The sequence below is a fragment of the Uloborus diversus genome, chromosome 7 (assembly GCF_026930045.1).
Source record: "Uloborus diversus isolate 005 chromosome 7, Udiv.v.3.1, whole genome shotgun sequence".
Lineage (NCBI taxonomy): Eukaryota > Metazoa > Arthropoda > Arachnida > Araneae > Uloboridae > Uloborus > Uloborus diversus.
Window position 1 is genome coordinate 95,912,047 of NC_072737.1, and position 26,553 is coordinate 95,938,599.

Sequence of the window (26,553 nt, forward strand, 5' to 3'; positions counted from 1 at the left end):
GCTTAGGATATTTGTTGTTAACACAAATAACAATTATTGTGCATTATAGTTCATTGAAAAAATACAGATTTCAATAAACTGCTTTTTATTTTTGAAGAAAAACAGATAACATTTAGTTTTATTTTCCTAAACCATAAAATTAATTTAGTGATTCTCACAATCGTAAGATATACTACCCCATGAGTTAATCATTGATTAGTTACCTTGTCAAAGAATTTCATTTTATCCGCCTTTTACGAAAAGATGAACAGTAAAGTATATATCGGAGTTTCTAAGTTGATACTTGATAAGAATTTGATTGATATCCTGGCCGTGTTAAATTACTTAATTACTCATTGAGCCTTTATGAAAGAAATATTTTTTTTTCTATCTAAAGTTTTCTAGCTTACTTTCATTGATATAAAATCTGAATAAAGACGTGAAAAGACGTGAAAGAACGTGCACTTGTCACAGAAATATTTAAAAAAAAAAGAGGAACGGCATAAAACAGATAAAAAAAAAACTAAATTGCAATTGGAAAAAAAAATAGATTACTGAGATGGGGAAATGTAAGACATCAGTCTGTCTGTGGCAATTAGTGGTAGATGACTGTTTAACCACTCACGTCGTGGTCTTTACTGCTGATATTATGCCATCATTAATCCAGATTAATCCTCTTTGTATGGGTAGTCATTCAGTTTAATTTTAAACCAACTGGTTTAAAACTGCAGCAAATAATGTTTTTTTTTTTTTTTTTGAAACTAGAAGGCTTAATACTGCGCTCTACAGTACAACGTAATACAATGAATTTTAGAAATCTTGTAATGTTTTGAAGCAAAAATGAAATTTTTATCTATATAGAAAATGCAGTTTTCTTTCTCGAAGTTACCCTTTTATTCAAATATTTTATTCTCTTTCAAACCACACGTTTCGAAGGTATTCCACTCGGCAAAACGACCATCAAGTAGGTAAATAATTATTTTTAAATAATATCAAAGCTATTTTTTTCTAATGTGAAGAACAATGTGAACTTTGAGAGATATCATTGAGTTTCGAACTAACAGACGAAATGAAATTACTGAGATATAAACGAGACTGTTAAAAATAAAGAAATTGAATATGAAAAGGATCCTGAATGACCTTACTTACAATGACAGACTGAAAAAACAAGGCAAACATATATTTTCTTGAATGTATTTTTTAAAACATCGCGATATCATAATTATGTCTTCTATCACAGTCGTTTAGATCAACAGCCCTCTCTTATCCTACGTAATAATGTTACAGAATAATGTCTCAATGTAACCTAATAGCAGTTATATATCATTCACACTTGACTTCATCATCAACGACAGATCGTTGAAAATGATGAGTGGTCGTAATGTTTTGACTTCAACGTATTACTATTAGAAGAATTTTTGTTTTTTAATCTATTTTTCCAGTAAAGATCACAGAATGAAGTTAATGCATCTTAAAAATATCGCTTAAACAAGAAAAAATCAAAAATAAATTCAATATTCAATAAATATTGAAAATTTTAAAATTGGAAAGTGGTGCATTGAGATGCGGAAAATGTGTATGTATGTCTGCCCCCCCCCCCCTATAACTTTTGAGTGAATAGTGCGATTCGAATCGAAAGATCTCGGCAAATACATCTCATTCCCATATTTCACTTTTGGATTTCAATATTTTTTCGTTAAATTTTGAACAGTTCAAAAACACTTAACATTCGCACCTACGACGAAATTTAAAGCAAGCAAAATCCCGAACACAGGAGCGAATTTGCTTTAAACAAACTTTGTTGGGAAAAGCTCTTGATAAAGAACATGTACAGAAAATATTTTTTTGATTTTAACGATTTTCCTTTCAATTTTAAACATTTCAAACCCCTTGAAATTAGCGCCTAGTGGAAAGTTAAAAGTCAAAATAGATCCCAAACTTAAATGTGGATTTGCGTCAAACAAATTTTTTTTTTTTTTTGAAATAGCTTTTGATGACTAACTCCCGATTCCGACTCCTAAAATGTTAGGACCGTTGACTCTGACTCCTGTATCGCAAAATTATTCGGACTCCGAATCTTACCTCTCAGTTTCGGCAAACATTTGAATACGTAGGAAAAATCACAGACTCCGAATCTTGGGATTTTAAGTACGCTGACTCCGACTCCTTCATCCCAATAAAACTTCGACGCCGCAAACGTTGGCAGAGTTACGAAGCTTTGGAGGAAAATGACTGACTCCCAGTCTTTTGAATTTAATACCTTCGATTCTGCCCCGGCCTCTTTCACTCCAAAATCAGATCGACTCCGATTCTGTAGCTCTGGTTTTTAATGTCAAATAATTACTGTTGGCAAGATTTGTTTTTATTCTCCCTCCAGAAATTTATGTATTCCATTTTTGGCAGCGGCTAATGAAGCAAAATTCTGAGTCATTTATGTTTTAACAAATATATATATATATATATATATATATATATATATATATTCAATGATAAACATTATTTACGTTTACATTTTATTGTTATTCATTTTTTATTTTTTTATTTATTTTATTTATTTATTTATTTTTTGCAGCGGGGGGAAAACAAACTATCCTTTATACACACATACACACACACACACACACACACACACTTATTCTTAAGTTAATTAAAATTTACAAATGATTCTATGTTACGGATATTGATGGTTATCAATAATATCGCCGTAGAAAGGAGGCGTATACAGGTCACACTTTTCAATGTAAATGTCAAATTCTAACAAATCAAGTTAAAATTGATAAGCAGCGTTTCGTTCCATACTCACCATCACCACTGCTTTTAAAAACGCATGAGTCTCGCTCATATAAATATCGAGTTTTGCAGTTCCATGAGATCCATTAAATACTTCGTCAAATGAACGTTAACAAAGGTCATTATTAGGTCACATTTGAGGTACGAGATATGGACAAACTCGACGAAATAAAACGATGAGCAATGAGTGGATATATAAGCAGCAACGACGCTATCTGGTATAACTTAGTTTCTCCGTATACGAAAGAGACCCTTCTGTACAGCATCTTGCAGTACAACCACCAAATCGACCCTGATTTTTTTTTTTTTACATTGTCAAAAATCTAATGTGTATGGCCCGATTCACAGAAATAAAGTTATTTACCATTGTTCTACGCTATTTTACATGCACTGTAAAAAATCCAAAATGTCACTGATTATTTCCGTCGAACATGTTGGGATTTCACAGGTCATCAACAATTTTATTTGGAAATCAAGTATCTGCTTCAAAAAGTTTCTTGGATTGCTACAAACGTCATGAATGCAGACTTCTCACTGTTGCGAAAAATATTTTTTATTCCCAGTTTAAAGATTAACTGAGCGTATTCATTAAGTGCATCGGCTTCTGTTCGATTACGTTCAGTCAACATTGACTAAGACCTCAATGAGAGTGAATGAGCCTTTTGATTCCGTAACGTTGCAGGAATCGTAGGCGAGTTTGACTTATGGTACTTGCTTGCGAATCTGTTATCTTTCGCCATGCGTGCAGCATTATTGTTGGAGCTTTCTTGGAAAAATAAAGAGGTGTCAAGCTTAGTATTCAACTTGCCTAAGTATTTTCTAAAGGTCCAGCGACACGACTGGCTTTTAGCCAGGGGGATTATTGAATTCTTTAAAAAGATTCCAGGATGAATTCAGGAAGGTTAATGAATTTTAGTGATGAACTGACTTTACTACCGTCGTCGTGGTCCGTCTAGACTGACGTAACTCCCAATGGGAGGAAGTGAGTCACTGGATCCCGTGACTTTCCAAGAGTAACATGCAATTAGAATTCTTTGTGCGTGCTTGAAAGTCTTTCTTAGCAGTGGCTATCGTTGCGATAATACTTTTGGTACTTTCTTGGTGAATCAAAAAATGTGCCAAGCTATTATTTTTAATCTTACTCCGGTTCTCTCTTAAGGTTTCAGAGAAATGACTGTCTGGAATCGGAGAGGTCTCAGAATGCTTCAGAAAGACTTCAGGACAATTTTAGGAAGGTTTCTAACTTTTAGTGGGATACGTTCCTATTTTTGCAAGATATATTACTGGCAGAAATTAATCGTATTCGCAGCTCATTTTTTTTAAAACGTTTATTAATTCTTTTTACAGTGCTGAATAAAATAAAAAAAATCATTAAAGTCACGCAAACAAAGAACACAACATTAATCAATCTCGAGCATAATTAAAAATTTAAGCCAAGTCATAGGAACCAAAACTCCATCCAAAACAAAACTGACTACAAAAAAAAAAGTTAATGAGGTTTTTGCATTTGTTTTCGTTAAACATTCCCGAACAGACGGATATATTTGCGAACCGTTAATTGTCGAGTGTTTAATACATATCACGATGCAGTTCGCGAATTGTAATTATTGGTAGCGCACAATCATTGGGAGTTGCATTTTATAATGCAGGTTTTGCCTAACGAGAAACAGTATTCGTCAATTGTTTAAGATACCTTTGACGACATAATATCCAACACACTCATTATTTCTGTGGGGAAACTATATAAATTTTATGCTTGAAGATGTAGTCCATAGAGTTAATTAAACACACCGACATCCAAATCTAGATTTTACACCAAAGATGTATAATGAAGCTTTAGTGTTGATTGAAGTGTGTGTGTAGTGTTTATTCATTATGGTGTAATATCGCCTAATGGATTGGTCATCGACTTAGTTAACACTGATTTACAACGAAAAAAAACAGTGCAATGACGCTGTCTTAGCTACAATGATTGTAAATAATGAGCCATTACTGAGAGCTGAAAAAAAAAATCAAAATCAGATTGTGCAGACCGTTGACGCTGAACAAGACTATACAGTTGTAGATGAAAACAAAGCCGTAAACATTCCAACTGAATTTCTAAATTTCCTAGATGTACCAGGAATGCCACAATACGATTTCCGGTTGCAAATTGGTTCACCAATTATTAATCTTCACAGTTTAAACCCACCTAGATTGTGCAACGGTACACGTTTCTTTCAAAATTTCAACAATTTTGACGGAAAGGTTCAAAGGAGAAATTTTTGTGTTGCCATGTAATCCATTATTAGCGTCATAATTTTCAAACATTTGGAAGGCTTCAATTTCCGATTTGTTTAGCCATAAATTGATCTCAAGAATAAACAATGTCTACTTTCGGTTTGGACTTGAAACATACATGTTTCTCTCATGGGCAACTATCTATCGCCTACTCACGAGTGGGAAAGTTATCATACTTATTCGGTTAGCAAAAGACAGGTTAAGTAAGAATATTGTGCACAACTTAGTGAGTAGATAATTTTCAGTTTTCAAATAATCGAAACAATAGATCTAAGTCAATGTTAACTACCTCATTTCTAAAATTTAATTTTTATATGTTTCTAATTTAGTTAATGTATTTTGTAAAAAAGTTATTGATTAGAAACTACAGAGAAATCTGAGATGAATAAAATGTAGTGTACATTTTAAAAGCGTATGTTAGTTTTTGCTTAACTTATACGTTCCGATATTTTACAACCAGTTTCGATATTTACTATCACTTTCAAGTATTTTTGCTTTTATTTTTGATTGAAGTCATACTTGCAAAATTTACTAAGCGTAGGTATAGTGCTTTTACCATTGAAAATTTAGTTAGTACTTACTAAAATCAATAAGTACTTAATTCAGCCTAAGACTCCCATTATCAATCTCATATGTTTTAAAATTGGCTATACTATTTCTGTACCACAGAGCCAGAAGGACATTAGTCACATTATGATAATTTTACAGAAAAGAGGGAAAACTTTTTTCTGGCTCCTGCAAAGGATGGGACAAGCGCTCTTTTAACCCTGATGAAAAATTAAAAATATTTAAAGAAATACGTTCACATGGCTCGATGCGGAATAGGCTACTACATACAATGCACTAATTAACAGAAAATCGCAATTTTTGGACTTACGTCACTTTGGCTCTGAGGTACAGATTTTAAGCGTTACTAAAAATATTAATTAGATTCTATCAAAATATTGAGCAAAAGAATATTTTAATCCAACTACTTCGCCACACCAAGGCGTGGCTGGGTCAGCTAGTATATATATACGGTATAATGTATTTATTTTAATGGTATTGTATTTTTGTTTCTTTTTTCCTCTCTTTCTGCTTTGTTTAAAAAGTTTTACTACTATATTTGTTAATTTTCTTTTCTCTTCTTTTTTTCTTTCTTTTTTTTTTTTTTTTTTTTGTATCTGTTTCTATAGATGAACGAGGCATATTTTGTTTCTAGAAATCAGTTAAAATGTTTAAAAGGTATGTTTGACATAATTTGCTGTCTGAACTAGTTCACAGAACACTGATGAGGTACTACAAAGTCAATATTTGTATACGAGAAAGTAGGCTCGTTTAGTTTTGGACGGAACTCCTTGTTATTATTGGATTTAATTTGTGTTTTTAGTGATACGCACATGTAGAGGAAGTAATTTGAAGCATATGTCCGTATGATTTTAGAGTTCCGAGGTGATATTGTTCTCAATAATTAAATAGTTTAGTTGAAACGGGAACACAAAGCTGTAATGAAATTGATTCTTCAAACAAAACTAAATAAGGTCGTTGATTTAATATTTCTTAAAACGGGGAACCCCTTCAAACAAGAGCGCAAAGGTTTTAGGAAAAATTTCTTCAAAAATGCTTAATTACTAAAACTGATTCGCTTACGTAACACATCAAGGTTAAAATGCGAAACATTTTATTGAGTATTTAAAACCAAAATCAATCACCCTTTCTTAAATTAATGTCAAAACAAATAAAATAAAGAAACTCTTATTTATCCTAAACGTAGTCATATTTTATTCCTTATTTGATTATTATTAATGAGAAGACAAAAATAAATGCTTGCTTGATTGTGACAAATATTTTATCTTTACCTTTTATTTGAAACTCCACTGTGAGAAAAAAAAAAGTGTTTGATTTGTATTTCTTAGAAGTGAGCTGGTGTTTTTTTCATAAATATAAATATATATCCTACTTCTTATTTAAAATGAGGTTATAAATTGAAATAATTATGTTCGGTAGCGCCTAAAGCAAAGAAGAGTTTTATAAATACGAAAGCTCCAAATGTTACAATAAACACAACTACATGATTGCATGTAAAAATAAATTACTAACAGCAGTAGTTTGTACCCAAAAAAAATTTTTTTTAAGAAACAGCTTTGTATATTGATTGATTTGATGAAACTTAGCTTAAAATACAATTTTTCAAAACTTAACTCTGAAAATTCTTCGTTTTATGAAAATGCACAAAAATTTTTAATTTATTTATTTTATTTTTTATTTTTTTGTTGAAACAAACCGCATTGTCTTTCTAAAAATGAAAATTTACTTTGCAAAAATTCCACTACACATGTATTGATCAGAGTACTTGTCAGTAAAATATTTCTTTTGTTGAAGTGAAATTTTCCATATGGCAGCAACTTCGATATTTTCGATGTGCATTTGGGGAGAGAAATTTTTCAGAGCAACAAAGTTTATAAAAGCTCTTCCTGTCAAAAGGAATTCTCCAGAATTCTTTCGGGTAATGCGTTTCGTTAGTAACTTTCTTTCTTTGCTCGGAAAATGGAATTGAAAAGTTACTTCTTGAAGTAAAATTTGCATTGATGGGGCCTTTAATTTACTTTAGGTTCTGACGAAAATTGAGTTACCTTCATCAAAGAATATTCTAGTAAGGTATAATGTAAGTACATCAATCAATTTTAGACAATAGTTTTGACACGTTTAGTGTAGAAGCTCCTTGCTGTTAAATGAAATAGCATGATTTTTTTTCTTTCAAATCCTCTTTCATTCAATTTCAAGTTTACTTCAATTTAATTTTTTTTTAGGACATAGTGCTCGATGAGTAACTCGAAATTTTCCGCCGAATGAAGAGATATTAGGGCATATTTAAGCAACTTTTTAAAGCCGTATTTCTATGTGTTTTTCGCAAAAAATAAATTAATATCTTTATACATGTTTATCTGACTCTAATTTTAAATCTATTCATTCCTGATTTTGGTGAGCTTTAAGTGTAAACTCGCCAAGTTAAGTGTTGTTTTACAGGATAAAGAACGCGATAAATTCAAATTCTGCAGCGAATTAGTTTTAGAATACTACTTCAAACAAAAGTGACTAAATGTTGTAAATTTTGTTCTTGGTATTCCATATCAATTCAGGATAGGAGGTTACTTTCCTCGTTTAGGAAACTTTTGAGTTTAAACAGGTATGTTTTTGGTTCAACCAAAAATGTTTCTGACCCGATACATTTTACCGAAAATGGAAACCCATGCGGCATTTCTCACTTGAGATTTTCTTTGATGACTGCTTTATCTCCGGAACGGTGCGAAATATTTTGTAGCAGTTTTGTTATTTGGTATACATTATTTTTATTTTTATTTTTTTTATTTTTAAGAATGCTTGCATCATTTGAAAATATATTTTTATTATTCATTTTCTACAAAAAAAAAAAAGATTTTTTGAAAAAAAAGATTTTGAATTTATTTTTGCATTTATTTCTTAAACGACAATTTCAAAAACGTTGACTTAGTTGCTATTGATCAGTAAGTACCAATGAGTACTCCCGAAAAAGTAAAGCTTTCGCTTTTAAACTTCCGAGTTTACAGGGATTTGAAAGAATATGGTTTTTTTTGTGAACTGTATGTTCAAATATTGATTTTTTTTTAGCAGCAAGTGACCAAAGGGTAGGTTTAAATAGTTTAAATTGCCAAAATGTCATTTTAAGTTGCCACTTAATATAGCATTTTAGTTTTTGTGAAAACAAAAAGAAATTATGCTAAATGAATCTTTTGGCATTACTCTTAGAGGTGGCGCGCGGAGAAAGATCTTGGCCCGCAAATCTGCGTTCTTGTTTCTATAAAAAATAAAATTTCTTTGATAAAGCGACAACAGGAAAGGTAAATACGGCTATGTGAATAAATATTTGTCTGCTGGCCTTTGCCTACTAAATAAAATTTCAAATCTTCAAGTACATATTTACATACACAGTTCTTGAAAAAAAGATTCACATGCATCTATAAAACCTGTTAAACCGAAAAGTGGAAGCTCTCCTTGTTATAGAATGTAGTATCCAGTAATACTTATCAACAGTAAAATATTTTTTTTATTGCGTTTTTGAAAAAAAAAGAAGCATGAAAACTATTTTTCCCAAAACAATGTAGCAAGGAAACATATTGTCAAACAGTGCATTATAATCTTTAAGATAAAATTAATATTTTTATTTAAACAAATAAATATCGGACGCCTATTCGGAAATTAAGCAGTTTGGACAATTTGTTAAAAATTGCAATTGAGAAATGACGCCCAGGCTGCCATCTTTGGCGGTTTTGGGTAAGGGATTTTTTTTTTCGGGAAAAAAACGTATCAGTACATTTTTAATATATTTCAGATAGGTTAAATTAAAAAACTTTCAAGACTATGAAGATAAGATTATTTTTTCCTGTTTGCCTGAATTGACATGAATTATGCCACGTGACGTAAAAATGAAAAATGTGTGAAAAAATATTTTTTTCAAGCTGCAATATATTTGAAACTTATCGTACCTTATATTGTATGCATTTTATAATTTTTTTAGCATAACGTTAATATATATATATATATATATATATATATATATATATATATATATATATATATATATATATATATATATATATATATATATAACTATATGTGTGTGTGTGTGTGTGATGTTAGGTATTTTTTTCTGAAATGGTTACATTATTTTCCAGCATATGATTTTTAGGATACTAGGACTTACTTCATTTTCATTTAACGAGCTTATTTTATATCATTAGTCAATTTATGCAAGGACAAGGTATTTCCTAAATTTAGAAAGCGTGACATCACAAAAACGTGAGCAAAAATATTTCTTAAATCTACAATGAAGTCTTAAAATAAGAAAAATCGACCAACATTTTGATTTTTCCAATTTTTTTAAAATTAATCTTTGGAATGTGGGTTAGTCATAGCAAAAAAAAAAAAAGAAATGCGGTCTATTTTTACAGAAGTTATAAGTTGTTCTGTCAGTGTGATAGTATACATTTTTTGAACGAATGTTTCATTTAAATGCAAATACCTCATTATAGAAAAGTTTCATTTTATGTGTATCTTTGAAATGCTTCCTGCAAATCAGGATTTGTTTAATTACTTTGATTATTTTTAGACTGATATTGAGATACAAATTTTAAAAAATTATTGAGCAAATTTTCAATACCATCGATTCTTTTTTTTTTAAATCAGACTTACATCCGAATTTTATCGACTTTTTTCAGAAAAATTCGAAATTTTAACAAAGACTTAGTTTTTTATGTTTTTTGAACAAAATATTCTGATTATTGAAATTTTGCTCCCCAAGTTTTCTTTAAATATGTAATATGCACCAAGAAAAACAGAAAATCAAGTAAAAAAAAAAATTGGTGCTCCTGGAGTGCTTCTTCTCGTTCAAATATTTGCGATTAAAAAATACAATACCCTCTGAGTCATTCCATTTCAAATCAGGCAGGCAAGTATGAAAAGTGTCATATGACCATCACCGATTTTTTTGAAAAAAATACAGTAGTTACAACTAAGGTACATATGAACTATCCCAAAAGGATTTTGCAAGAAAAAAATTTTTTCTTCAGTTACAGCCTATTAAAATTCTGCACAAAATCCGCCATTTTGGAAAAAATCGGCAAAACACTCCATTTGAAATGGACACTATTTCAAAAGTATTTAACCTATTCGAATAATTCTTTTTTCTAAAAATAAATAAGGACCCATATATCCTCTAGACATCGTTTTTGAAAGTTAAGTTAGGTTTTTTGATAAAGAAAAAAATTCATTTTTGCCGCCAATAAACTGCATTTTTACCAATTTTATGATTTTTTTTCTCCATGAAAAAAAAGTTTTTTTTTACTAAACGGAGATGGCAGTCTAAAGCCCTTATATGATAGTTTCATAACATATTTTATTAGAATCCTTGAGTGCATACAGCCTCGTAAATAAAATTTGAAATTTTGAAAATTTTCAAAAATTAGCGATTTTTGAAGTGAGATTACTCAAAAAACCCATTTTTTAAAAATCTAAAAATTGGCTCATTTGTACCCCATATAATGCTTAACTAGTGGATAGACACCGCATCCGGTATTTTTTCCCATAAAATGTTTTATGATTTTTTGAAAGTGACCTTATCGCCCATGGCATGCATGTAAAATAAAAATGTCTAATAATTTCAGTCACTGAAAATCTGTTTATATTAATGCCTAATAGCTACAAAAACGGTGCAGTTTATCAGGAACAGCTAAAATCTTACTGACTTTTAGTAATATATCAGTAACAAACTGCTTTTGATGATCCAGTCAATTCGTCTTTTTGTAAGACTCTGTGTGTAGTTTATAGGTAGAAGAGCCTTTGGTGATTATATTAATGACTTGCTATGATAATGATGTACTTTATCAGTAACAGTTAAAATCTTTCCTTTTTTTAAAATAAATATTAGTTTATTTCGTCTCCAAAGCTATGCATTCACCGTTACTTTCATATGTAGCAACAAACCATATTTCTTCTCTTTCAATAGTCATTCTCTTCAACTCAATTACACGACAGGGGAAATCATCAAAGGGAAGAACAATACAATGCATTTAAAACGATTAATTTTAATTTCGTGCTTTGGTTGTCATTGGCGAATGTTGTCACATAATTTTTGGATCCTACCTCGTATGATTACTTTTATACGTAAGAATATTTATACTAAATTCAAACCGTAAATCTCACTTGTAGTTAAGAATTTAAAAAGCCCACCTGTTTTATGAGAGAAGTAATCAATTGAACATGGTTGTAAGTTGAGGTAACCAAACAGATCTCACTAAAGGTGACTAATATAGCCAGGGATCCAATTTATAACAAAAGAAGTGCAGGATCCCTATAGTCTTCAGAAATTGTTTTAATGCTTAAGTGGCCTGAATTCGATCAAAAATACAAAAATTCAAGTAAAACAAATAAGGAAGTATGGGAGCTCAGCTCCCATAACAATTAGGCGCTGATCAACAGAAAAATATATTAACGAAATACAAAAAGGCGAATTGACTGGGTCATCAGATATTTTGAAAAAAAACTGCTGGGTTTTATTCAGAATGGCATAGGAATGATGTGAAAAAAAATTGGACTTCATATTCGAATTTAGTTTTGCGTTATTTTGGTTTTACTACAAAATTTCAAGGTGTACGAACGCTTTTGGGAGCCACTGAATTAGTCATTAATATAATCACCAAAGGCTCTTCTATCTAAATTCTACACACAGAGTCTTACAAAAAGACGAATTGACTGGGTCATCAAAAGCGGGTTGATATTGCTATATTATTAGAAGTCAGTAAAATTTTATTTGTTGCTGATAAAGTGCACCATCATTGTAGCTATTAGGCATTAATCCAATAATATGATCAGATTTTCAGTGACTGAAATTATTAGAAATTTTTATTTTACATGCATGCCATGGGCGATAAGGTCACTTTCAAAAAATCATAAAACATTTTATGGGAAAAAATACCGGATGCAGTGTCTATCCACTTGTTAAGCATTATATGGGGTTCAAATGAGCCAATTTTTAGATTTTTAAAAAATGGGTTTTTTGAGTAAAACCACTTCAAAAATCGTTAATTTTTGAAAATTTTCAAAATTTCAAATTTTATTTCCGAGGCTGTATGCATCCAAGGATTCTAATAAAATATATTATGAAACTATCATATAAGGGCTTTAGACTGCCATCTCCGTTTAGTAAAAAAAAACTTTTTTTTCATGGAGAAAAAAAATCATGAAATCGGTAAAAATGCAGTTTTTTCGCGGCAAAAATGAATTTTTTTCTTTATCAAAATATCTAACTAAACTTTCAAAAATGATGTCTAGAGGATATATGGGTCCTTATTTGTTTTTAGAAAAAAGAATTATTCGAATAGCTTAAATCGAGAAAAGTCAGTAAATTTTTTTTTTACTTTTTTTTTAAATTTTTTTTACAACTTTTGAAATAGTGTCCATTTCAAATGGAGTGTTTTGCCGGTTTTTTCCAAAATGGCGGATTTTGTGCAGAATTTTAATAGGCTGTAACTGAAGAAACATTTTTTTTCTTGCAAAATCCTTTTGGGATTTTTCATATGTCCCTTAGTTGTAATTACTGTAATTTTTTCAAAAAAATCGGTGATGGTCATGTGACAGACCCTGCCTGATCTGAAATGGAATGGCTCCTCTGTATTTTTAAACTATTGAAATTTTTCAGCAAAACTTTCCACATTACTTCCCTTTATAAAGGTCTATAGCTCATAAATATTTTAGAACTATATCTTTAAAATGAAAAAAAAAAAGATTTTCATACTCCATTGTAGCCTTAAAAAATAGCATACGGTCAAATAATGTAAGAATATATGTATTTTTGTGCAACTATTAAAATTCATTGCAGTTTTTTAAACTTTTGAAACGTTTTTTAAAAATTAGTGCCTTAATGAAATTATTCAACTTTTTCTATTGCAAAGAATTTTAAGCATTTATTAAGTTCAATACTACGTATGTGGCTAGAAAATTCTGTTCCAAAAAGAAAACTAGAAAGAAGTCATGCCGGCTGTCAAGTTGACATGCAATTGTAGTTTGCATTTAATGGTTTGAAGGAAATAGAAAATACATATTGGTCAAAAGCAGAACATATTTTAAAACACACGCAGATCTGCAGCTTCGTTTGTATTTTTTTGCAGTCAAATTGCTACGCGTTTTGATTTTAAAAGAACATTCAATTTCAAAGCATGACTAAGTTTAATTAATCGTTTCTGTAGCTTAATACATTTATTTTTAATAGCACTCAGTAAAATTAATTTTGGAAATAAAAATTAATGGATCTATGCAGAAATATGAAAATTTATCGTTCTTTTGGAGCGAAATGGTTCATCATTTCGATTACCTATACAAAATCGTTGAGCTTGAAATGGAGCTTTTGCTCTGACACTCCACGATTTTTTTTTTTTTTCGTAATTTGAGTCACTGAAGCAAAGGGAGGGAATGAGATGGGTTTAATAAAACAAATGATGCAAGCCATTAACTTTTTAGAATTGCTATTAAGAAAGCGAACCTTATTAATTTAAATAACTAATAGTTCTCGTTTTTGATTTTATTGCAGTAACATTTTATATATATATATATATATATATATATATATATATATATATATATATATATATATATATATATATATACAGTGACTGATTACACAAATGGCATCCAACAGTAAAATCCAACAGATTTGTTTAATTGTGCTCTTGTAATTTTTCGTGCTATTTACTTTGAAGTGTGCGTAGTTTACGCACCGAAATTAATTAAAAAGTCTGTTTAGTCTTAGATGAGTTTCTTCTGTTTTAACTACTGTCAAATATTCCCAGAATTAAACTAGTCTATTAATTTTCAAGTATTTTCATTTCTGTACCTCAGAACTATTCCTAGCTTAAGTCTAAAAATTACGATTTTCTGTTTTTTGTGCTTTATATGTAGAATCTTATTTCACATCGAGCACGTTGTAATTGTTTACCAGTGTTAAAAGAGCGCAAGCCCCATCTTTTGCATGCACCATGTAAAGGTTTTCCCTCTGTCTTGTAAAGTAGCGATTATGTGACTTACGACGTTATTCTAGCTACTTTTTTTTTCTTTTAATTTCAAATCGATACTACTCTAAATTTTAAGATTGAATTTGATTAGAAATATAATAGAACTCGAATACTTTTGCGTCATAAATAGGAATCAGAAAATCATGCAAATCAGTTATTAACTTTCTTTTTCCAAGCCTTATTAGAAATTCGTATGTGCACGCATGATTGCAATCATCAAAATATATCGTCGCCTCAGATTAAGAGTAGGATATCTTAGTGTTATTCCTCGGATTAGTGTCGCTCTGAGGGGACGATGTTTGGGAAGTTTTTCAATTCAAAATTTTAATGACATGATTTTTATGTAACGATCATTCGGTATTTTTTTAATAGAACGGAACTAATTTCGCTGACGAATCGGCAATACATGGTTAGTTTTATAACGCTGTTTACCTCTTTTTACGAATAAAACACACGCTCATCCTGTCCGTATTTTGTGCATTATCCAAAAAAAAATTTACCAGCAAAAAATAAATTTGAATTCTGCATGTGTTCCTAAAATAAGCTACGCGGCATTAATATTAAACTATATTATCAGGCGTATGATGGATGTATTCAGAATGTAAACCCTGAACAGTTTATCCATCGGTTTAGAACACAAACGCATACGAAGAACTGATTTCAAAGGAAAATAAAAGCAAAGATTATAATAATAATTTTCAAAGATCCAATTTGAGCTCTTATTATAAAGACTTCTCTTACCGGTGGAATAGACTTTGGTACAATCTCCAAGCCTCGATTCTACCAGATTGTGCTGAGGGAGCTCTATGGCATCATCTACAACTAATGGCACTTCGTCTTCCCAATCGAATACCAAATCGTCTGTAGTATACGACACTGAAATCAAACATATTCTTTATTAAATATACTATGTTGCTAATGAAAGCAATAGGTATTATTTATTTATTTTTTTTAATTTTATTTTTGCGGAAAAATGAGCAAATATAAAATGAATATTTAACATTCAACAAATCACTACCCCACATAAAACTAAGGAATGTTTAAAAAATAAGAATTTCAGTACTTACTCGGTACATTTTTAATCTCAATCTAAATAATCGTTCGAATATTCTTTTAATCACTCGATCTAGTTGTAAAGTTAAAATACAAAACCATGCTTCATTTAAAATAGAGAGTATATACGCTTTTTTAAAAATATGATTCTATAAATGGTACAATATTAAAATAAAAAGAGATGCAAATAAAGCAAGCTGCTTTAAAAAGGTAATAAAGTAATTTAAATATCGAATTAAAAAAATAACAATATTGTTCAATTATGTACGCAATGTATTTCTTAAATAGTATGGTTACTTAGTTTATATGAATAGATAAAAATAGTTTAGTCATTCAGTTAAAGCAAAAAGATTTTCGTTAATATATTTTTTCTTACATATCGATAATAATGTACCGTTTCCAAACATCACTAATGATCTTCAAATTGAATGCAGTTCTGACAAGTTAAATTTTTCGTAACCGACGATTGCAGCTATTTTCTGAAAATATTTTTTTTTTTGTTTTACTTTCATAGTAAATATAAACTAAAAAATACGAAAAATATATAATTAAACTTTTTTTCGTAATTCCGTTTTTTTATTTCGAAATTGTAGGATCTACAGTTTATTGCTCCAGGTTCGAAAAATATATAATTTTGACTTATTCCTTTTCACTTTGTGCTAAAATAAAAAAAGAACGCTAACAAATCGTTATATTTTATAAAACGTCTAATACTGCCGTACAAAATAAGAGATAATGATAAAAAATGATTATACTAAAGAAAAAAACTTCTGACGTAGAAAAAAATAAAGTAGATAAAAAAGAATTACTTTATTTACATACATTTGATATGAGATAAATGTTTGATGTAATTTAAGTCAAAAGTTCGATATAGTTTAAATAATTATTCTCATTCATCAGTTCAACCGTATTTAAGGACATTACATAAATGAGGCGACAATGTGCTTACCGTAAGTTAATCACCACATCAAGGAATGTATCATGCAACTCACTATCTACCAACCACAAAGCGAGTATAATAACACCAAGCCACTATTGATTAAAATCAATAAACACTCTTGATTGCTCAATAAACGTGTTTCATATAAAATCCTTACATATATAATTGCCAAATATCAAATAACCCGCGAATTTCAACACTGAAACTCTCGCTATGGCATGATTCGCAACTCCAGAGCTCGAATACGCTACCTTGCGGTGATTTGCAAAACTGCCGAAAAAACTAAAACATTGCGTTCCACGTGTTCATTTCGGACCAAACAAACAGTTTGTTATGTGTATTTTTTTATTTGCGTAATTCATCGTTTGGAATCGTCATTCGCAACAGCGTAACATACAAAATATCTGATATAAACTGTGAGTACACATTTTATTTATCTTGTTCTGAGTGAATTTGAATAAATATCAGTTTTTCAATTCGTTGAAAAATGCGGACTTAACAACATTGACTGGTACTAAGGCCATGCTGAAAAATTACTGCTTTTCCTTAACCTAATTCCACATAAATGATTTAAATAACCTTGTTACTATAGCATCCAACTGAAATGGACAGTATGCAAAAACATTTTCTTGAAAATATTTATCGCAGAACAGATTGAAAAATCTAGAAAGAACGTTAAGAATTTGAACAATAAAAAATAAAAGCTTGGAATTTTTATCGCTAAAATATCGCGCCAACTTTATTTTATTGCTCTGCAAAACCTGTCATTATCGGTGGAAGAGTTTCGCCAAAAATCTGTTTATAGGGTTATGGTTTTAGTATTGTGAAAGAATAATGAATCTTGGCAAGATTTCTCATATCAGTTAAATCATTTCCATGACGAATGAATTAAATGCACGAAGATTTCTTTTGATATCCAATCGTGTAGTCATAGAAATAAATTATCTAGTGTTAAATGTTACTCTTGACAATCTGTCACGTATGTGCACTATGTGACAAAAATGTCAACAAATGCCGGAAATATCACGAAACTGGACATAATATGTACTAATGTATAGAAAAAACAGTACAAAATGAAACTGCTGTTCGAAACGAACCAAAAACTTATGAATACCGAATTCAACATAGTGAAAATGGCTGCTTCGGAACAACTCACTGTGTGTTCTGCATAAATTTTCTACTTTCGTAATACTTTTTGATTCCTAATCTCTTTCTACATGGTTCAGAATAGCCAAAAGACTTTAAAAAATCTTTTCAAATGAATAAAGAACAAAAATTTCTGTCATTTCCTAAGTTTAGAAGCAATTTATACGTAACGGCGTGCGTTTGTTTTAGTTTTTTCATCCGCCATTAGACATTGACTGCAGCGTCCCCTATAGTTTGTTGGAGTTGCGAATAGTTTGATAATATGTTTTGGTAATGTTTATTAGGCAGGGAAAGCCTTTGTTGTGACAAGTAACTTAACTCTTCCGGTAACTTAACTCGTTTGCTGGTAAGACTGTGTCATTTCAGGGGAATGAAGAAACGAAAAAATGGTCAACAATGAACGCTATCTACTGGAGTTTTGGGTTAATCCACTGGAGTTAAGGTTGAAATTTCAACTATCAAAATATCACCAAACATGCAATTGTTTCGTTCAAATGTAGAGGAGTAGAAACAATTTTCACCCGTCATATTTTCTAGTCTTTAAATAAAAGCACAAACTACCAAAACATGAGTATCTGTTACTTAAGCAAAAAAAAAAAAAAAAAAAAAGCGAGCAATTTAAGTTCGCTTTTAAATTGAAAATATCTGAAGTGGTTCCTTACAACTTTCGATCTTTAAGGTACACGTCTGGCTGTCATGTGGATAAGCTTCAAATTTCATGGCACAAGAAAGGAGCAGCGTCAATCTGCAGAAACATAAATAAATAAATAAAATAAAAACTCATTAAAGGAGTCTAATGAACAATTTAAAAGAAAGTAACCCGACACATTTTAAAAAAATTTTATAATATTTTTTGAGCACAGACATATTACTTTTTTTAGAAAACTTTGAATCACAATTTTTGAAAGTTTTCAGAACACTGTGGCGAACACTTTCCGTATCCTTTAATTAATTCAACACTTTTTTAAACACTTTTAGAACGCATATCATAACGTTTTTTGTTCACTGACATATGCTCCATTTTTTTAGGACACTTTGTAGTTGACATGTCGTAACAAAGTTTTTAGTCCAAGAGACCATGAGTACCAGACCTACGTCATAGAAAAAAGGACCAAAGTTTGTCTGCGTAAGGGCAGCACAACAGGTAAGGAAGGTTCGCTATGATTTAAGCTGAGTCGCTTTGGCAGGTTACGGGTAGCAAAGGTGAGTAAAATTGCTACAAAAGCTAAACATCATACATTCATTCCATGTCGCGTGATCTAGTGATTTCATCCAACCATCTCCGAATTAGAGGACGTTCTATGGAAGTGGAGACATGCCTTTGAAGCAAACCTACGCAAATTTTCACTTTCTGAGACAAATATCATGAGGGTCTAGGATACCTCAAAAAGAAAAAAAAAGCGGGGTCTAAAATGGCCTCCAATGGGGTAACTGTGCTAAACATGACAATTCATTTCACACAGCTGATCCACCATTTTTGAACCCTTTTTTTATCGATCCTAGATCCTCAAGATTTGGGTCTTGGAATCTGAAAATTTACATAGATGAGTTTCAAAGGCATCTACAAAATTTCTTTCAAATCGGAGATGGTCGGGTGGAGAGACGACGCAGCCACTTGACATGGAATAACTGGAGTTTTTGATGACACTTTTGCTACCTGTGTCCTGCCAAAGCTAACGCGACTCAGCTTAAATAATAGCGAACCTTTCTGACCTACTGCAATGTGCTTACGCAGAAAAATTTAGGGTTTTTATGCTATGACGTAGGTCTGGCGCTCACAGGCTCTATGAGCACATTTGCGGATAACTCATCTTTTTTCAAAACCGTTTATTTTTCAACAGTTTTTGATGTTTTCGTCTCAGTACAGGTGTCACACGGATAATCACTCAAATTCAAACAGCAATAAATACAATTTTTTAAAAACTTTTTCAACAAGAAACTGAAACTTTAACCAAACTGGGGGAGGGGTACATGACACTACTTCTTTTCCTAACTATTCTAAATCTTAATGCCACTGTACCTTTTTACGATAAGTATTTGAATATTGAACTAAGTACGAAAAATGCTTCCTCTTGGGACTAGTTCCCCTCCCATTGTTTGCTACAAAAGCTATGAGTTCACAAATGTGTTTAGGTGTGTTTGCAATCGGTTCTCAAATGTGATCCAATCGGTTCTCAAATGCTCCTACACTATATGCTGTGTTTAAAAGTTTATATTCAACAAATATTCGGAAAAAAATTTTGTTAATACACTTTCCTTTTTTTTGGAATTAATGGAACATAATTCGGAACACATTTCAATACAATTTCCTAAAAAGAACATTCGAAACTTATTGCAGTACGCATAAGTTTTTAAGCGTCTTCTTATTGTGAGTTGGGAATGTGCTGTAACGAACAAGAAGAATTGCATGCGTTCTAGTTAATCGTTATGGAGGGATTTCGTAAATATGAAAGCATTCCTCAGCCTGACAGTTAATGATGTCGGAACTTATGAAGAAGAAATCTTTATATCATCATACACATTAAAGAAAGTGTTTAAATGGTTAAATTAATAGTTAAAATGGTTAAAATAATTACACATTTTAGTAATTAATCGCTATTTTGAATTTTTGAAATGCATGAACTTGAGAATGTTATTGCTGCATACACGATGACCATTGTCATCGTTTTAACCTTTGCAAACTCAAACTTTCTTCGGTGATTGCTTGAAGACAATAGATCTTAAACCTAGATAAAATACTAAGTTCTTAACTGAAAAAAAAATACCTAAACTATTTTTAGAACTGCTATTAGGTCAGTAATACGTTCTATGATAATCTTTTTCTAGATCGTCATCCTGATATTTAAAGGGGGACAACGGTTAACGGCTGATATTATTATGCTGGGGGGTTTTGAGTCGAAATCTAGGAATGAAAACTTTGAAATTGCATGTTTTCTTTTTCTTTTTTGAAAGTACAGACATGAATAATTATTCCTCCTAGTATACAAAAACGCTGTACAGTTCTTTTGAAATTAATCCTTCTTTCTGTTTGTAAATTTTTACTCTTCATCACCTAAACAAAAGAGTTTAAAATGCATTCAGAACTTTTTTAATCCATTTTATTTATGGTAATGACTGTATCACTGCTACATCACATGAACAGTTATCTTTTATTTAATGAGCCACAGATCATCTTGCACTTATGCGATAAGATCCTTCCTCTTCGAGACAACTTTATTAACTTTCATTTAAAAAGATTGATTTTTCCCTTTATTAAAATTGAGTATCCATAGTAATTACTTTATCACTCACGTATCAGTAATGAAACTAATTTAATCATTGCAAGCACAAAAGATTTTATTTTTACTAATTGAGCTATAAAATATGTTCCAAGTAGTTAGAGGAACTGCAGTTCATACCATAATAAAAAAAATTTTCATTGCAAATTAACCAGTTATGAAGTTGTTTTCGATAATTACATGATGAATAATTTTTGTTAGTCATTTTATTTTTTGGCAAGCTTCCATACGCATGAAAAAAATGTTTAAAGTACTTCATTACCTAAGCTAAAAAGATAAAAGTTATGCTAAATAGCTTCATAAAAAAAAACAATTAGTTCTTGCCAAAGAAAATACTAAACGTTAAATTTCTTAATATTTACTGTGTTTTAAGTAGTTCTGAAAACGATATTAAATGTTATTTAAAATAAATGCAGAACAAAGGTAATGAAGTTTGCAATAAAATGTTTTAATTGAAAAAAAGCTTTCAATAAATACATTTTTTAAAGTCATGTTTGAATTGAAAAATAAGATTTGAAATTAGAATTAAAAAAAAATTATACTACGCTGAGATTACAAATGTTGAATTTTACTAATTTTACTATTATTAAACGATCTGATGTGTGCAATCACATGACTTCCTTTTACACCAATTTAATGTTATTTCCCCATTATTGGCAATTTTATTGTGCTTCAATAGTTAACTCTCTAAATATCACCTACAGTGGCTAAATTAAAACCAGACTTTTTAAAAAATCGCCAAATTTGTCGCTTGATCGACAAAGCTTGGCGATCAAAAGACTGGCAATATATCGTCAAGTGTCCGCCAAATTATTACACCACTTGAGTTTGAATCGAAATTAACAATGATTTCCCCCCAAAAAGGTGCAAAAGACTCCTCTAGAAACACCCGAATGCTAGCAAAAGGGGAGGGGCACAACCAGACCCCACTAGGAGTCTACGTACCAAATTTCAGCTTTCTGGACTTACCTTTCTTGAGTTATGCGACATACATACGTACATACAGATATCACGACAAAACTCGTTGTAATTAACTCGGGAATCGTCAAAATGGATATTTTTGGCGTTTATACGTTCTTAGGTATGTATGCACGTGTGGTCCGGTCGAAAAAAAAAAAAAAAACCTCAGCATTCATTCGGGGATGAGCAAAATGGAAATTAAGGTCGATTTTTGAGTGAAATTGTTTTCGCGAATACAATACTTCCTTTTTTGTAAAAGAAAGTAAAAATATTTGAATAATCAAAAATGCAACACAGACAGATTAGTTTATTAATAATTCTACTATATATTTAAAATTTTAATTTTTTTCTATGATTTGATCTGGAAAGTAAACAGGACATGCAGACTTCCACTGAATGGTCAACGCACATTTTCAATTCTCTGGAAGATAATTTATTTATCGTGCATTGTGTTTAATTCATGCCGCTTTATCCTAAAACATAACATTTGAAAAAACCGGATTGAATGAAAAAGGAAACGCTTAGCTACAATTATCATACTATTTAGTATTACTGTAGTTGTAACAGAGACTAGTTCTGAAATTGCGATGATAAAAACAACTGTACTTAAGTTGAGAGTGTTTCCGCATGTTTCCCACTAACTAACTTTAACACATCCTTTTTTTGAAAATGTTTGGTCTCCCAAGTGGCTTTAATAATAATTCAAACAACAAAGTTATCTTTACTTTAAACTATTGCCTCAACGTGATCCCAGAACAAACCAATATTCATGCTTCAATTTACAGTTCTCAGATTTGTATTCAACGAAAGTCAATATGTAGAACAATTGTTGTGGACTGCGACGAATTTCACCGAGAATTTTTACGATAAATAGCAAAACACTGGTTTAAAAGTCTCGAGAAAAATTTTCCGGAGAAGATAATACCTAGTTCTTATTCTTGAGATTGTTCCGAATACGATGAAACTGATTACCTAATACCGTGAAAGAATATTTGTTCGTCTCATAAGAGGAAATCACGTGGTATTCCGATTCTAGATGTTTACACAAGTAAAGTTTTACTCCAAATCTATTCTACAACTGCTGCAAAGAAACCATTGTTTGAATTTGCCTTAAAAGCCATCTGTAACTACCTTCCACACTATGCCGTAAAAATTCTCTAGAGTATAAATACTGAAAGTGTGCTTTCAACTTTTGAAGAAAAATAGTTTGCATTTTCTTTGTTTATATTCTTGTTCGTTTTTAACTTTTAAAAGGCATTTCAGTGTTTGAAAACTAAGAATGCTGTTTTTATGATTGATGCGAAAAGAAAAAAGAGAAGAAACACAAGGTCCATAGTTCAATTTGATAAAAAAGTAAAAGTTAAATTTCATTAAATACTGTAAGACTCAATGACAATATTTAAATAGTTTTTAAAAGTATTTTTAAAAATGTTTTTTAAGTAGGCATTTTTTTAAGCAAGAAGTAATTACCAGTAACTATGCAAAAAATGATATTTCTGGTAGCTTCTGAAGCAGAAAATATTCTTCATATGCGTGCGCAGAGCATTGGAATTGGCGAGGCCACTATATTGAGCTTTAAAGCTTTTCTAATTTTACAGTAGAAGATGTTAGGAACTCTCTCTATTATTCAAGTTTCATTTTCAAAAATAAATAACACGTGTAAAAATGAATCTTGAAACAGTTGTGTTATGAAATTAAAAATGTAAAACACAAGTGGAAAAGTTACGAGCAAAGAAGCAGCGTCACTTTTGTACACATATACAACCCTTCCTTTCTCTCAAAAGGAAACGACCATAGAAAGAAAATAAAAATGTTGTACCTCTGTTGTAAACGTACTTTAACAAGCGAAATATTATGGCACCTATCCAGTTACTTTATATTGAACAATCACGATTGCTAATTGTTTTCATTTGACCGTCCTTGATGTTTGGTTTCTTTTTCAATCCCCACCATCCTCTGCAGGCGCGGCTCAACACGGTCCTGAGCATGTCCTACACATGTCCTACACACACGCAAGCTCATACACACACACCTTTTACACACATACACTACGCACACGCCAACGTGCAGGTCTACGCACACACACACAAGCCTACATATACACAACTATACACACGTAACCGCCTAAGAGGAGGGGCAGGCTGAAAGGAACAGAAGCTGATTTTAGAAACAAGTGAGTAGGGTAGTAAACAAAGAGTAGGGTCCTGACGCAACTAGAAATTTCGAAAAACATAATTTGAATTCAAAATTTCATCATTCAAATTAATTTTCATTTTATTTATTTATTTTTTTTAAACTTTTTGTTTCATTAGCTCGTTCTTTCTTTTCCGATTTACTTTTAAGGTAAGCGAACACCCTAATTTTTGAAAAAAAAAATAGATTTTGAGGCTTTGAGAAATTTAGAGAGCCCCAGTGTTCTTCTTTCTAAATCCACTTTTTTTTTTTTAAATCAATGAATAATAAAGAAAACTAGAAGAAATTTACTAAACTCAAATGCACTGCTTATAACTGGAATAGTCTTTTTCCTTCCTGATTTTCTTACAACGACGTATTCAAAGTTATTATTTACGCTAACAGCTCCAGCGAAAAAAGTATTAACTCTAAAGATTTGAAACTTAGCAAATATGGTAATTGAACATATTACTGTGAAGTAAACCTAGACAATTTAATGTGAATGCATTATCTGGTTTTGAAATAATGATCAATTTAACTTAGGGGGCAAAAAGCATGTTTTTCGGGAGATTTTTTCAAACATTTACTCATAAAAACTGCTTTTAGTTAATTAGTTCCAAATTGGAAAGTCATATCACTCTCTGGTATCTAACGAAGGGATTGACACAAAAAGTTTTGAAAATTGTGAATGCACTAAAAGTGTTAAGGCAATGGTAGTTTTTTGCAAAAAATATAGCTTTTTTTATTAAAAAGAAACTTATAGAATTTTTTTTCAATGAATAAGTTGTCAAAAATGTTTTATTTATCTCACACTAACTGCATTGCCCGGATTCGCACTGTCTATCTCGGAAATAAAAGTTGTGTCAAGTGACATAAGCTCAACAATCGGGCTTCAATTAGAGAAAAAAAATAACTGTAAAATTTCCCGTCCAAATTATCATTCTTAAAGAAAGAAAACGGCAAATCAAAAATTCCCGAATAACTTAAACGCAACCCTCTATAAATACAACTAAAATCCTTAAAAAAAATCGTCAAATATTAATCAAAAGGGAAAATGTTTTACCTAAAAACAAAAACAAAATTTTATTTAGTCACAGCCGAGTAAAAAAAAAGTAGCATCCTTCTGAACGCTAAATTAAAATGAGATCATGCAAACAATAGTTTTCCAATATGAAAATAGAGTTCCATTGGGCTTAAAAGTGCTTTTTAATTTTTTCTCGGTGGTTTTACAGCCCCCCCCCCCTTTTTTTTGAAATTCGAAGGAAGTGAATGAACTCTATGGGTATTTTTCGCGGGCTTTTGGATGGCGTTAAAATCAAACTGATCGGATACCGCAAAACGGTACGACTTTGTGCCAAGGGAGCAACAATGGGCCACTGTTGCTATGGCGATGATTTTCCTCTCTAGTGGCCTCTTTTTCGAACTTACGAGCTCCAAAACAAATCATCAGGTGGTGTAACCATTTAGATAGCTAACGACTTTTTATCAGAGATTGCCATGTTTTTGTATAATTTAGATAACTTAGTCGTTCTTAGTACGTGATTCGACTCACTCGTGGAAGAGCCAAAAGTCTCCTTTGGGCAGACCCCTTACACTGTTTTCCAAGATCTGGTTAGTTCGGATTTGCTTTACTAATTTGTCAGTTATGAATTAAGCCGCTTGCTGACTTAAAATGTTTTATAGTGTTACAAATTCTGTAAATAATTATTTTTATGATTAACTTGTTGTAATCTGGCTAAATTTGGAGTTTATTCCATTATCTTTCATGTAAAATTGTCTTATTGACGTAACCTGTAAATAGTTTCATTTAATGAATATACAAACCCCTTACATTCAAATAGAGTATATGGTCCCTCCATTTCTGAAGGATAAGATTTGTGAATGGAATAAAAAGAAAATATGAGAAATTTGTAGAACATTGTTAGATGTTCCAGATATTTCTTTGCTCGGTATAAAACGCTGGGCGTCTTGTGAATGGAGGAGAGTCAGTTAGTTAGCTTTCTATTTGTGGAGTCTCGTTTTCAGCGTTCCGCTGAAAGTGTGTATTAGCCTTTGCGCTGTGATTTTGCGTATTTTGATGTAAATACGTGTGTGACCGTTGAGTTTACGGTGTTAATTGATATTTGCAATTGCTATGGTTAATTTAGCAGTTGCAAACGATTTTTCTTGTACATAGTCGTAAATAATTCTCCTGTGTTTTCTCAAGAACTATGTCGTCATTTGAAGAAAGTTTGGAATTGCACCGAAATCGTAACAATAGTTCTTACAAGCTCTCAACATTTATCGAAAATGGGAATGTTGGGGTACAACAATGGGCCACCTATTTTCACGGTTTTTAGAGGCTTGGAGCTTCATTTTATTCTGTGTAGGGATG

General features: G+C 31.1%; 1 protein-coding gene across 1 annotated transcript in view; it reads right to left on the reverse strand.

Moving 5' to 3' along the window:
- LOC129226805 (glycine receptor subunit alpha-2-like) overlaps positions 1-26,553 on the reverse strand; it is a 62,723-nt gene that overhangs the window by 6,107 nt on the left and 30,063 nt on the right. The window contains exons 5-6 of the mRNA XM_054861433.1: positions 18,432-18,514; positions 15,372-15,506 (exon numbers count right to left, since the gene is read on the reverse strand). Coding sequence (XP_054717408.1) covers positions 15,372-15,506; positions 18,432-18,514 — 218 coding nt within the window. The remainder of the gene's footprint in view (positions 1-15,371; positions 15,507-18,431; positions 18,515-26,553) is intronic.